General features: G+C 51.6%; 6 protein-coding genes across 6 annotated transcripts; 3 read left to right on the top strand and 3 right to left on the bottom strand.

Moving 5' to 3' along the window:
- Positions 1-305: 305 nt before the first annotated feature.
- IAR55_003824 (uncharacterized protein) lies at positions 306-2,235 on the top strand (the record flags this gene model as incomplete). The annotated part of the gene is made up of 4 exons (XM_066946930.1): positions 306-930; positions 1,008-1,271; positions 1,321-1,460; positions 1,525-2,235. 4 exons carry the CDS (start codon positions 306-308, stop codon positions 2,233-2,235), a joined length of 1,740 nt encoding a protein of 579 aa, XP_066802309.1.
- A 305-nt stretch (positions 2,236-2,540) lies between these two features.
- IAR55_003823 (lysine-tRNA ligase) lies at positions 2,541-4,917 on the bottom strand (the record flags this gene model as incomplete). The annotated part of the gene is made up of 9 exons (XM_066946929.1): positions 2,541-2,742; positions 2,826-3,094; positions 3,154-3,204; positions 3,260-3,757; positions 3,823-4,132; positions 4,202-4,308; positions 4,394-4,561; positions 4,631-4,769; positions 4,856-4,917. 9 exons carry the CDS (start codon positions 4,915-4,917, stop codon positions 2,541-2,543), a joined length of 1,806 nt encoding a protein of 601 aa, XP_066802308.1.
- A 450-nt stretch (positions 4,918-5,367) lies between these two features.
- On the top strand, positions 5,368-6,525 carry IAR55_003822 (mitochondrial 54S ribosomal protein uL15m; the record flags this gene model as incomplete). Its single annotated transcript, XM_066946928.1, has 4 exons — positions 5,368-5,523; positions 5,610-5,770; positions 5,906-6,267; positions 6,404-6,525. The coding sequence occupies 4 exons, from the start codon at positions 5,368-5,370 to the stop codon at positions 6,523-6,525; spliced, it is 801 nt and encodes a 266-aa protein (XP_066802307.1).
- A 50-nt stretch (positions 6,526-6,575) lies between these two features.
- IAR55_003821 (uncharacterized protein) lies at positions 6,576-8,249 on the bottom strand (the record flags this gene model as incomplete). The annotated part of the gene is made up of 6 exons (XM_066946927.1): positions 6,576-7,225; positions 7,373-7,478; positions 7,616-7,766; positions 7,931-8,003; positions 8,102-8,181; positions 8,245-8,249. The coding sequence occupies 6 exons, from the start codon at positions 8,247-8,249 to the stop codon at positions 6,576-6,578; spliced, it is 1,065 nt and encodes a 354-aa protein (XP_066802306.1).
- A 323-nt stretch (positions 8,250-8,572) lies between these two features.
- Positions 8,573-9,460, bottom strand: IAR55_003820 (mitochondrial 54S ribosomal protein mL58; the record flags this gene model as incomplete). The annotated part of the gene is made up of 2 exons (XM_066946926.1): positions 8,573-8,738; positions 8,976-9,460. 2 exons carry the CDS (start codon positions 9,458-9,460, stop codon positions 8,573-8,575), a joined length of 651 nt encoding a protein of 216 aa, XP_066802305.1.
- Positions 9,461-10,382: 922 nt separating this feature from the next.
- IAR55_003819 (uncharacterized protein) lies at positions 10,383-13,428 on the top strand (the record flags this gene model as incomplete). Its single annotated transcript, XM_066946925.1, has 2 exons — positions 10,383-11,189; positions 11,290-13,428. The coding sequence occupies 2 exons, from the start codon at positions 10,383-10,385 to the stop codon at positions 13,426-13,428; spliced, it is 2,946 nt and encodes a 981-aa protein (XP_066802304.1).
- Between the last annotated feature and the right edge of the window lie 53 nt (positions 13,429-13,481).

Below are 13,481 nucleotides of genomic sequence, written 5' to 3'. Positions count from 1 at the left end.
ATCAGTTGGGATGTGTTCGTTCCTCCACGAACCTCCACACCGGGGGGATGGGGGAGCAGAGGCTTGCCACGTCAGACTGATTCTACGATAATCCCGCGGTGTTATCTCTGGAACTCACTCTGGTCTCTGGTTTGCCTGTCTGCAGTTCTTTATCCGCTCCCCATCTCTTTTTCTCAACCACCCACCTTGAACAGTCCTTTTTCCTACTCTTCCTCCCTCCCACATAACATTCCCCCCCCCCCCCTTTCCTCCACTCTACGCGTCCACCAGCAATAACAATAACAACAACAACAACAACAACAACAATGGACTCCACCACAGCAGACACGGAGACCCATTCACAACCACTCAATCTCGCAGCTGCCACCGCAGTCGATATCACACCTTTCATCGATCCCACCTTGACGGGTGGGAGCGAGTTCTTCCCTGATCCCGATCCAGACGCGGTCATCCAACAAGAACATCAACAACATCTTGATAATGGTGCAGCGGCGCCTACGCAAGAGGACATCGATGCTGTGATCAAGGCTTCGTTGGATCATGCGCAAGCACAGGCGGAAGCGGAAGCACAAGCACAGGCACAAGCACATGATGTCTCAACTCCAACATCGAATGACGCTTACCCTTCTGGCGAAGAGAATGGTCAAGTAAGAGGACGTTTACCTCGTGGCGGTAGTGGTAAGCTGGGAGAAGAGGACAATCCAATCACAGACGCACCAATCTACCAAGCCCCGTTTTCCAAGCCCGAGAGAGGGGACGATTCCCCCTTCCCACAGAACTACCTGTTCGATAGTCGCGCTCAGTTCGAAAAGTGGTTAGCGGGAGAGAGCAGTTGGTGTCATTTCGTGCAGAGGCGGACGACCACACCGGACAAAAGATCAGCGGAGAGATTACAAGCGAGAATACGAGCACATAACAGGGCTCTCGAAGGTGAGTCAGAGCTCCCTGACGAGGAGCCTTCCTCTTGCAACGAGCTATCATGATGCTGATGATCGAATCATTCGTAGCGATGACACCGGAAGAACGAGCATCTGCTGCACCGTTCAAGACCCGGCGGAGAAATAGGGTCTCACCAGTCCTTGAGAAGGTCACATTTACATGTCATCATGCCGGATCTTACGAATCAAAGCATTCGACCGTTTTACCGAAGGAGAAACTGAGATTGAACACCAAGAAGAGTGTGAAGTGCGCTTGCGGAGCCAGGATCGTCCTGAGCGAAAACCAATCTGGAGAGTGTAGGGTAGTCTACCATTGGAAGCACGAAGGGCATGGTGAGTAAACTTTAGCATTGGTCAGCAACTCATGCTCTTGATGCTCTAGATCCTTTTGCCGAGGTCGAGACTCAAGGTGGAAGATTACCAAAGGTGATCGACGATTGGCTCAACACCCAAATCGAGGAGGGCAAGACTCTGGATGATATCCGCAAAGTCCTGAATATGACCGAAGAGGAGAAGGAATCTGCAAGTACCGCGTTTCTTGAGCGATGTGCGTGTCCTGGCTGACAAATCGTCTTCGCTCATCCAGTATCTTCAAAAAGTTGCCGCGGATCCTTCCGCTGAAGATCCCGCTAAGCCACCCGCCCTGGCTCTTTCTCAGAAAGTCAAATATCCTGATCTATACAATCGATATCGTAAACTAAAGGGACCGGTGAAGGACAACAAGGTCCTAAGAGGGACTATGAAGAGGACCGCGAGTGGTACAGCCAAGAGGTCAGAATCAAGAGGAGCGAGTGGCGTGATTGGAGACGGTGCGGAGGAGGAACAAGGTCAAGATCATATCGGATCTGGATCTGGAGAAGGTGGAGCCTCTAAGAGGGTAGCAACGGATGCTTTGGTGTCTTTGGACAGATATCGATCGTTGGCCGACGTACATTTCCTCGGCCAGCCATCTGCTTCCGCTTCAGAGCCAACACAAAATGAAGAGCTATCACACGGGCACGATACCAATGATACCAAAACTGGATCAGCACGTGCAACACAACTCGATCCCAATACGATCGGAAATGGCGAAGAAGAGAATCCAGGAGCAGGAGACGAAGAAGGAGAGGGAGAGCATGATTTCTCACAATTGGCAGCGGCTGCTTCGAACGAAGGTCTAGCAAGGGCTTTGTTGGCCCTTCCGAGTGCGGGTGGATTGAGAGATGATGATGGTCACGAGATGAGCTTGGAAGAGGCGATGAGGAGAATGGCGGACGATGTAGGTGTCGTGGAGGAAGTGCCAGGAATGGGTATCTGAGCGTACGAAGAAGATAGATATGTTTGTGGTCGTTTTTGGACCATGTGCAGGAAGTGAGCTAGCGATGTTGGAAGGGTCATCAACGGGATTCCAGTAGATTTCCAGAGTTTGCTGCTTCTTCACGTATGAGCGAGATCTCCTGTCTACGGTTGTGTTTTGTATTGTATGTATACTACCTCTTTATGTCGTTAATGAACATGTATGACGGATTTGCATCGATTTGCATAGGCCACAATTGATTGAGCATCAAACCAGATTGTCTATTTCGTATGCATCAGCCTCTCGTCCCGACTGTCTCCCTCCGTCTAAACTTGTGTGGGAGTGGCCTCCTTGGCAGCTTCAGTGGCTGTGACGCTAGGAGCAACGGCCTCGACAGAGTTGGCGACGACAGGTCGCATAGCAGGGAAGAGCAGCACTTCCTTGATGTTGGCGCAGTCGGTAAGGAACATGACCAATCGGTCGATACCGAGACCCCAACCACCGGTTGGTGGGAGACCGTACTCGAGCCTGAGAAGGAAAAAATCAGCATGTCCAAGCAGAGTTATGGGCAGACCCAGAATGAATCATGCGACTATAAAAAAAAGACTCACGCATCCAAGAAAGTCTCATCAACACCTTGAGCCTCCTCATCACCCTGATCCTTCTGTCTCACTTGCTCCTCGAACCTATCTCTCTGGTCGAAGGGGTCGTTCAACTCGGTGTACGCGTTACAGATCTCTTTGGTGCACATGAACGCTTCGAATCGCTCACAGAGTCCAGGTCGAGATCGGTGGTACTTGGCGAGAGGAGACATGACTTGGGGGTGACCGACGATGAAAGAGGGGTTGATGCATTGGTTCTCGATAAATTCACCAACGAGCTACGAATGAAACATCAGTAACTCGTTTGCAACCGGTATTGCGCTGCAACCTATCTCACCTTGTCAAGCAATCGAGCGTTGGTCTTGGGCTCGCTACAGTCAACGTTGTGCTGTGAACCAACGACATCAGCAGGGTTCCTGTTCTGATGCATGTCATCCTCTCACCTTCTCACACAGATCTCTCAAGAACTTGTTGGCATTCTCATCGTGGAGAGTGTCTCCAGGAGGGAAAGTAACGTTCAACTGCTTCTCCAACTCTCCAATCATATCAAACCTCTTCCAAGGAGTAGCGAAGTCGACGGTGTAAGCCTTCTTCCCCTCACCCCTTCCTTGAGGGTGGAACTCGACAGTGGTGCCTCCAGTAAGGTACTTCACCAAACCTGAGATCATCGATTCGGTCATGTCCATGAGATCGTACATGTCGGCGTAAGCCATGTAGAATTCACAGATGGAGAATTCGGGGTTGTGAGTCATGTCGATTTGTTCGTTTCGGAATACTCGTCCAATCTCAAAGACTCGGTCAAGACCACCGACCACGAGCTCCTTGAGGTAGAGCTCAGGAGCGATACGCATGAAAAGGTCGAGCTTCAGGTCGTTGTGGTGAGTGACGAAGGGCTTGGCAGTGGCACCACCAGCGATCATGGACATCATAGGTGTCTCGACCTGTTGCATTTGGTCAGCTAACAAATCTTGATTGCATCAGGATGACGAGATTTTATCTAGCTCACTTCGAGGAAACCGAGGTTGTCCAAGAACTTCCTGATGTAGTTGACGACCTTCGATCTGGTAACGAAGACATCTCTGGTAGAAGGGTTCATGATCAAATCGAGGTATCGCTTCCTGTATCGGGTCTCGGTGTCGACGACACCTTCTCGGCCTGGCAGTTGATGCAAGCATGGTGAAAGGAGCTGGATGGAGGAGATAGAGAGCGACAGTTCGCCCATCTTGGTTCGAGAAGGGACACCGGTCACACCGATGATGTCACCTCGTCGAATACGGTCGTGAGTGTCGGCGTATTCTTCGGGTGAGGCAGCATTTCTAGATAGAAGACGCTGGACAGTCAGCGATGCACGTGGAAAGACTAGCGGACAGTCCGAATGGACTCACTGAACCTGCGCCATGATCTGCACCTTGACACCGTCCGCCTTCAGATCGTAGAACTTCAACTTGGAACCAGACTCTCGGATAGTGTAGACTCGACCGGCGAGGGAGATCTTGGAAAGATGACCAGCGATCAGCTTTTGCACCGTACTCTGAGATTTACGACCGAAGCTCTTTGAGCCCGTATCATCAACTCACTGGCTTCTCGTCAGACGCAGTAGCACCGTTCGCAAGCTTGCCCTCCGCTCCCCAGACCTTGACGAATGAGGGGATGCTCTGCGTGACATGGAACTTGTGAGGGTAAGGGTTGGGTTGCATGGTCTTCTTCAATCTTGAGATCTCCTTGGAACGCATTTCGTGGAAGGCCTGTAGATTGGTTTCAAGATCAGTCAACTGAAGAATTCGATAGCTAGCGAGGTGGGCATAACAGCTCACAGTGGGATCGAGCTCGGCATCGGCATCTGCCTTGGAGGTCTTGTCCACCTTTGCCTTTGGGGCAGCGGCAGGGGCAGCAGCAGCCTTCTCAGCCTTCTGAGCGGCTCTTTGTCTTTCCTTCGTCCTTCGCTTGAGCTCGCTAAGAGAAGGAAATAGAGCAACATCAGCTCTTCTCTTCACCCATGACCACTTTTGTCTGTGGTGCGATATATGGAAGTCCCTCACTTCTTGGAAATCATCTCGCCGGTGACCTCGTCCTTGAGGAGGGTGGCATCAGGAGCAGACATGATGAATTGACGTAACTGAAGGGGTCGTGAGAGGTATCTGGGTGGTGTAGGGCGAGGTGTGATCCGAGTGGTGGTGGTGTTGAAGTGACGATATACTGTTCGAGTGAGAGCTCTGAGCATACAAGATTTGTGCCGCGATTCGACTCGAGAGCTTGCTCTTGCTTCTTTCCTGTTTGTTGTCAACTTGTATCTCAAGATATCTTCTTGAACCGAATCGTTCACCGCTGCAACTCGATAGCGAAGAGGGATTCAGAGGGTGGAAATTAACGATGATGTGGCATTTCGAAGTGTCCAAGTAGGTTGTTCCCGGTGCATAGGGAGGGTGATAAAAACCCCTTTTCTGCTGTTCAATAACTGGATCGTTTCACTCATCTCCAACTACCATCTATCTCACTGACTGGAAACACTCTTGGCCAAGTGTGTGTTCGAGCCTGACACAGCACCTTCGTCATGTCCCTCAACATGTTCACCAACCCACTTCGATCACTGCTCTCTTCGACATCGCGACTGCTCGCCATCCCTTCATCTGGCGCATCGTCCTCTCGATCCGCTTCCACTTTTGCTCATCTGGGTGAACTCTCACCGGCAAAGGGGTCGACAAAAGTCGTGCGTTTTCGTCGTCAATATCCGTGTGCTAGATCAGACTCGCCTGCGATCTTCAGACAAACGCTGACTGTCCATCTCATCCGTAGGACACTCGATATGGTCGTGGTCCAGGTTCTCAAAAGGGTGGTACATCCGGTAGAGGACATAAAGGTCAGAAAGCCAGAGCTGGAAAAGGTGTAAGATTGGGATTCGAAGGTGGTCAGACTCCACTGCATCGAAAGATCCCCAAGAGAGGGTTCATCAATTTGTGGGTATCACAATATCCAACCGGGCTCTCCAACAAGAGATAGTGTCCCAAGAGCACTTTGTCACTGTTCCTCTCTGCTCTCCTCCGCTAAGCGCCCTGTGGCGAGCCCAGCTAATACCGTCACTCCATTCACAGCACTTCCAAGACATACGCACCTCTATCCATCGCCACCCTCCAATCGTTCATCTCCCAATCCCGAATCTCACCTACCGAAACTATAACAGTTGGGACTATCGTCCGTTCCAACGCAGTCCACGGTTTATCCCACCTTTCAGGAGTGAAACTTCTCGGAGAGCCGGATCCCGAGTTACCGCTGCCTCCACTCAAGTTGGAGTTGTCGAGATATGGTAAATCCGCTGCTCAGGCTATCATCAATGCTGGGGGTGAGGTATCTGCTGTGTATCATAATAATTTGGGATTGAGAAAGGAATGTTTCCCGGAGAAATTCGTAGGAAGGGATATCAAGGCTGCCAAACCCACAAGGAAGACGGATATCTGTGAGTGTCACTCCGCACTTCATCTCACGGTTCTCCTTCCTAAAATCGTGTCTCCTTCCCTCTTGTCCAAGTCGCTCTGCTGCCATTTGAAATCCTCCACCATTCGGAAAAGATGAATTGCTGATTCTCCCCTCAGTATACTACACCAATCCCAAAAAGTATGGCTACCTCGCCAACGAGTCCAATCCAGCTGCTAGCAAGATGTCACCAGAAGAGTGGACAAAGGTATCTCACGCTCAAGTCCAGCCTCATGCTTAGGCCGCACAGCTTTGCATTGTTACATATCACAATACACACCATGCATATGTTCAGTATCTTCTCCTGTCATCGTCGTCACCTCTCCGACGGTCGTACCTCCTCTCGTCAACTCGTGGTCTCCTGTCCCGCTCGTCGTCATAGCGTCTTCTCTCACTATCCCTCTCATCCCTTTCCCGATAACTTCGCTCCCGAACATCTCGATCATCCCTGCTCCTATGTCGATCATCTCGCCGTCTATCGCTATCCCTTCCTTCAGGTCTTCCGTCATCCCGATGTTTGCGCGCATCATCCGTCGTGTCTCTGCTTTTCATCTCCCTCTCCAACTCCCATTTGCCATCTCTCCAATCATCTCTATTCGCTCTGCCCTTCCTGTCATCCCACTTATCTTTGCTCTCACTCCCACTCCTCTCCCTCCTCTCCCTGAACTCACTGCCATCCCTGCCTATCTCCCGCTTCACACTCGTACCGTGACTTTCCTCCTTCTTCTTCCTCCTCTTCTCCTCCTTTTTCACCCTCTTCTCCTCTTTCCTTCGCTTCCTGTCTTCCTTACTTTCGCCCTCTCGTTTCCGCTTCGTACCCTTTTCACCATTTGTGAGCTTCTTCTTCGCTGCCTTCTTCTCGGCACGGATGAACGCTGCCATCGGGTCTTCTTCATCCAGAGAGTCTGCTTCGCCGTCGGATGAATCGGATGATTCAGATCCTGTGTTATGATATTATAATTAGTCAAGAGTGAGATTTTACAGTATTTCAGAGAGACAGGCAGTGAGCGGGTGTAGGTGAGATAACCGGAGTACTTGTCGAGGTGCAATTTGTGGAAACAGTGGTAAAGCATCGATACGTGACTCACCTTCTATTGTCGGCGGAAGGGCATTATACACCGGCGCTTCTGGAGCTTCCCATTCTCCATCCTCATTCTTCTTCCCGGGCTGTTTGTAATTCCTCGTATGGTCGACCTATGAGATGAAAGCACGCAATACCATTAGCTTTTTCTAGCAAGTATACCTCCAGGTATCACTTAGGTATCAAGCATCTACTGGTAATCCTCTACGCTCGGCCTCTCGACGCTTGACCTAGAAGAAAGAAGACTCACCCTTATCGTCCTACCAAGGACTTGGGCGCCGTTCATATTGTCGACTGCTAAGACCGTACTCCTCTGATCTTCGTACATGACAAAGCCGAATCCTCTCGTCTTGCCCGTCTCTTTATCCCGAGGTAAGTTGATATCGGCAATCTCACCCCATCTGAAATCATGGAGCGATGAATGTGTCAGCGGCACTTGCCCCCTGCGAAGTATCACATGAGGCGAGAGAGTACAGGCAAACAAATAACGATCATGACTCCGTTCATCCGTTCCAAGGGATAGATGAGATTTAAATGGGAGATGAGAGTAGGAGAAATGACTCACTGGGAGAAGATCGTGATTACATCTCCTTCGGTGAGCTCAAATGCTAATCCTCCAACGAAGATATACGCCGAGTCTAAACACCTTTGCGATCAGCACACCCGTCCGACGATCCGATATTCAAGCCAGGTCCTCCTATCTGCGACTTGCTGTGATTGATACGTGTGGACTCGCCTTTATATTCATCATGCCACGACCCTTTGACACCAAGTTCCAGCTCTCGCTCGTTGATCCTGTTGATCTCGCGAATGGTACTGTTGGCACCGGAAGATGAGTATCCAGTCAAGCTCTACAGAAGAATGGCTTGGGAGACTCACTTCATCGCTGTAAGGTCGTAGTGATTTGATTTGATCACCTTTTCTAGAAGATGATAAAACAAGGAGAGCGGAGGAGAAGACGGATTTGCAGAGTATTCAGAGTCAAGGTTGGAAGGTCAATCTGGGTGGCGGCAGTGGAGGATATTTCAAGATTTCGTGCTGCGGCTTGGTCTCGGTCGACTTTTCCAACAAGCTGGACACTTGCAATCCAACACGAGACGCTGAACTGACACTGTTGTGAACGATACAACTACATGGATTTCGTTCCGCCTGATGTACAGATCATGCATGCAACGCATAGAATGGCCTGAAGCATAAAATCGATTCACTACCAAAACTCCTTTCTCTTCTGTCTGACTTCTCGCGACAGTCTCTTCTTGTATCCCCAGGTAGACTTCTGCTCTTCCAGCTCTGTCACCTTTTCGGCTGCTTGGACAGGTGTTTGGGTAGCGATACGAGGGATGAGTCGATGTTGCGCGACGGGGATCTGAAGGCTGTCAATAAGACAAAGATTTAGCCTTGGTCTACAGTAGATATTCCAGTGCGTCATCTCGAGGTCGCGATGCTTGATTTGGATATTGGTCGATAGCAAGGAGATTGTGCAGCACATTAAAGACTGATATTCTCAAAAACAAACACGGAGAACCGTTGTCTGGTCCACTCGCAAGCTAGCTTCCATCTCCTAGGCAGCACTGTCCATCGCGCCAGATTTGAGGGGATATCACACTCACGTTTCGCCGATAGCCTTTCTTGACAGTCCTTGCGATCTCAGCTCCTTAATTCTCGCCACAATATCCTCGCTCCATTCTACCCTCCCACCGTAAACCTTCCTCTCCTTCACTATCGGTGCCCCTTCGTCACCTGTCAGTCTCACACTTTCCCCTCCCAACCATTTCAACAAGTTTGGGACTTGTCCATTCGTGTAGCTCGGCAGAGAAGGAGGTGGTGAGTGGTGGAAAGTCAATCCTGTAGCTTCCAACGTGGTACTACTTGTTGTGGATGGAGGTTGTTTCCCTCCGTGCTGATTCGGATCGATGGGATGAGAAGTTCCAGATGTGGGGAGTGGTGTTTTGGGAGTGTGAGGGGAGGGGAGGATAGGAATACGTGGTGGTCGGGCTCGGTGGAGGACTCCTCGTGTTGACCCGAGCGGAGAGAGTGTGAATGATGATCGAGGAACGAGAGTACGTGATGAGGAAGCGAGGGTAGGGCAGGCCATGATGATCACACGGTACGGACCGACTTGGGAGAAAAGACTGTAGTGGGGAGGTGCGATATTTCCATGCAGGGAAAGAGGTGCCCGAAAGTGTTGTCCGATGCTCGAGTCTTTCTTGACTCAGCTGATGTGGTCTGAATTGTTACGCTCAATCATCAAAAGTCAAGGATCCCAAGTCAGCGATCACCTCGACTGCATGAGAATAGCGAAACTGACATTCATGAGGCTGATACGCTTCTCTGCAAGAATTGAACCAACTCAGACTCTGAACGATTTATCAGGCTGACGCGGAGTGTCGACTGAGCTCCGTGACCCTCCATCTCCTCGTTGTTGTTGGACCAGCCATCTCTGTCAGATACAAGCTACCCTTTCCCATCGCCCCTGCCATCATGACAGTTCCCTCATGTTCTCCCCTTCTTCTCGACTGATATACCACATCAGTAATGTACCGCCATCTCGAGACTGCTTCGATAGACTTCCCCACTGGGTCGACCAGCAGGGGACCTAACGATGGGCATTGGCAGGCAGATTGACTCTCGGATCAGACATGAACAAGGATCTAATGCCGAGCCGGTGCTCTTGCTCTTCTCTTGCTACGCACTTGCCAGTCAACTGGATCCTGAACCAGAAAGGCGTGGTCAAGACGTGAGTGGTAGTATAGTTCTGCAATGACATGACAATGATGATGAGGATCTTCACTCTGCACACTCTTTCATCCTTGTCTTTAACCTCATTCTCATCTTTGTTCTCTGGTTCTCGAAATCGATAGTTGCGACTAGTCTAGACGACAGTCAGCTCGCCTTACACCCTTTTCTCCCCCCCTTCGCCATACAATCGCTAGTCGACTTCACGGGCAAACAAAGCACATTACGCTCCCTATAATATATCACTGACGGCCCCGGCGGCAACTCATCTCTCTCACACCATGAGGCTTCAACAACATCAAACCGCTTCCCTCCTCCTCATTCCCCTTCTCGCTTCCTCCTCCCTTGCGATTCCTAACCCAAAGAGACACAAACAATCTCTGTTCAGAAGAGTGTATGGGAAAAGACAGGACGCAGGAGATCAAGATGCGGCGACCACTGGAACCGAGGCGTCATGGCCTCAACCGTCGTACTTGTCAGACCCGTTGGGATACGCCTCAGCCATGCTTGCCGAGCAGGCATCGCCTTCTCCTGACATGTCGATGACGGACTCAGCGTCTCCTACAGCCTCACCCTCTTCCATCGATCCTTCTGCCTCTCCTTCAAATAGTGTCGCACCATCTGCGGAAACAGATGCCGGACCTGCTTTGACGTACACTGGTATTCCCTCCGTACCTACCGCTTCGACTACCGACGGTTTGTCCCCTTACGTCGATTCCTCAACCAACGGAACGACCGTCAACAACTCCTCAGGTCTCGACACCCAGATTTCCAACCCTGGCAATCTCTCTTCAGAGGCCATATCTTCCTTATTGGCTGGTACGACCAAGTACCAAGAATACACCTATACTCAGTATTCAGCAGCCACGGAGACTGTCACAGCGACAGTAGTCTCGACCTCGACAGAGGAAGGGAGCGGAGCACAACCTACTGGTGGAAGTGATAGCTCCAACGCCAGCACCGGTCCTGACTCCGGTTCTGATTCATACTGGAATGATGTGAAAGCTGCTGCTGCGAGTTATGCAAGTAGGATGATGGGATCTATGATGCCTACTCTGACTTTGGAGGTAGTCTTGGAACCAACTCAGGTAAGTGCCTTATTTATACTACTCAGTCTTCGTGCTTTTGCTCCACTCCTACATTACTTGTTCCTCGATAGTGATACTGATTGATGTGTCACGCTTGCAGGAGGCAGACGGTACATGGGACTACGTGATCCACATCGGTCCAGACGGTACCGCTACTGCATCACCGACGTACATCCCTGCCACCGCATCAGCCACTGCTTCCTATCCTGCCATCACCAGCCCTCCTCCCTCTGACTCTGGTTCCGGTTCTGGTTCTGGAGCTTCCGGATCCAGTGGGTCCATATACGGTGGAGGTTCTGACTCGGGAGGAGAAGACAGCGAGAGTTACTCGGCTGTACCTATCACCACTTCCGCCGATTTAAGCGCCACTGGTAACCCTGCATCGCCACAATCTACAGGATCAAGTTCTGGCTCAACTTCTGGTTCGACTTACGCTGGCTCTGGCTCTGACTCGTCAGACGATTCATCATCCGGCTCAAGTGATTCTTCGTCCGATTCCGGCTCTGATAATGGTGGTAAGGCATCCGCTGCCACAGCATCTCCTACGAACCCGTATCTGCAACCTGCCACCAACGTCCATGTTCCCATTCCCACCGACACATCATCTTCTAGCACAACTGACAGTTCGTCCTCTGGTTCTGACTCTTCAGGATCAGACGCGTCGAGCTCCAGTGATAGTGCAGGAGATTCAGCCCCTTCGGCACCTGCGTCGGATCCCAATGCGGTTCCCGGACATCACACGTCTTCTTTCGGCGGTGATAGCAGTGGTTCAGGTTCGAGCTCTTCCACCGACCCTTCTTCTAGCTCAGATACATCGTCCGGTTCTTCCACTGATTCGTCTTCCGGTTCTTCGGATCCCAACTCGGTTCCAGGACACAACACTTCATCTTTCGGTGATGGTTCTTCATCCAGCTCGTCCGGCTCGGGGTCTTCTGGCTCAGACGATCCCTCCGGTACCGGTGGTGATGTTGCGTCATCCGGCGATGATTCGTCTGCCGGTGGGAACCCTACCGCTCCCATCGGCGGTACCGTTCCGGCTACTACCAATGGCACTGCTCCATACGACGGTTCTTATCCTACAAACGGTACTGTTCCTTTCAATGGCACAATTCCCACGAACGGAACTTACCCCATCAACGGTACCGATCCCGTCAATGGCACTTACCCTATCAACGGTACCCTGCCTTACGGAAACGTCACCCTCGGCGACAACTCGACCACCTCTACCGTCCTCCCGTTCCCTCCATGGTATGGCGGTAGCGGTCCCGAGTCGACTTCTTCCGCTGATGCGGCCCCGACGGCTGCTCCCACCGCGAGCTCGATTCCATTCCCTCCCTGGTATGGTGGTAGCGGCGGTGACGATGAAGTATCGAGTGCCGTTGCCAGCGCAGATGCCACGACTTCATCGACTGACAGCATCTCTGCTCCCGGGGGTTCAGCCACACCTACAGACACTGTCTCAGCAAGCGCATCTGCCTCCACTGCTCTGTCCGACGCTGCCGACCCATCTGCGCCTTCCGCTTCTCCCTCATCGGTCGATCCCTCTGCGATCGACCCTAGTTCGGTCGCTGTGACGACTGCCGAATTGACATCCTCCGCGTCCGCATCCGTCTCTTTGGTCGCTCCCTCCGCAACCACCGCGTCAGCTTCTAATTCCGCCTCTTCCGACCTACCATCCCCCTCCCTCTCCCCTTCCGCGTCAGCCTCGGCTGATGCGTCTGCTGTAACTTCCGCACCTATCGTGTCCGCCTCTGTCTCCGAGGACGGTAACGGTATCGCTACGGATTACATCACCTCATGGACGACATTGGACGTCACGATGACCTTGACCGAGTCAGCGTCGGCGTCCCCTTCCGCGTCCTCGAGTGCTAGCGCGAGTGAGAGTGCCAGTGCGAGTGAGATTTCATCCTCTACTTCAGATATTGGTTCTGCCTCCGAGTCAGTCTCTGAAACAGAGAGGATCTCTGCCACTCCATCCGCCTCCACTTCCGCTGCAGAATCAGCTGTGACAGACCCCATCACAGCTTCGACGTCGACCTCGTCGATCGCTCTCACCCCCAATGTAGATCTTGCAACGGGTACCATCACCGACTCCCCTACAGCCTCAATCACATCTACCATCTCTGAAGCAGAACCGACGACCACGGAACTCTGTGAGAGGGATTTCGATGACGATGAGTATGAGGAGGTTTGGGTGAACGAGAATGAGATCGAGGAGGGTTGGGAGGTTTTGATTTAGACACAGTCTGAATTATCAGGACCGTAGCAGGACATTTGAGAGAAGTGGAGAGG

Source organism: Kwoniella newhampshirensis, chromosome 7, assembly GCF_039105145.1.
Source record: "Kwoniella newhampshirensis strain CBS 13917 chromosome 7, whole genome shotgun sequence".
Taxonomy (NCBI): Eukaryota; Fungi; Basidiomycota; class Tremellomycetes; order Tremellales; family Cryptococcaceae; genus Kwoniella; species Kwoniella newhampshirensis.
Note: the sequence above shows the minus strand (reverse complement) of the source record. Positions and strands in the feature narration are given on the sequence as shown.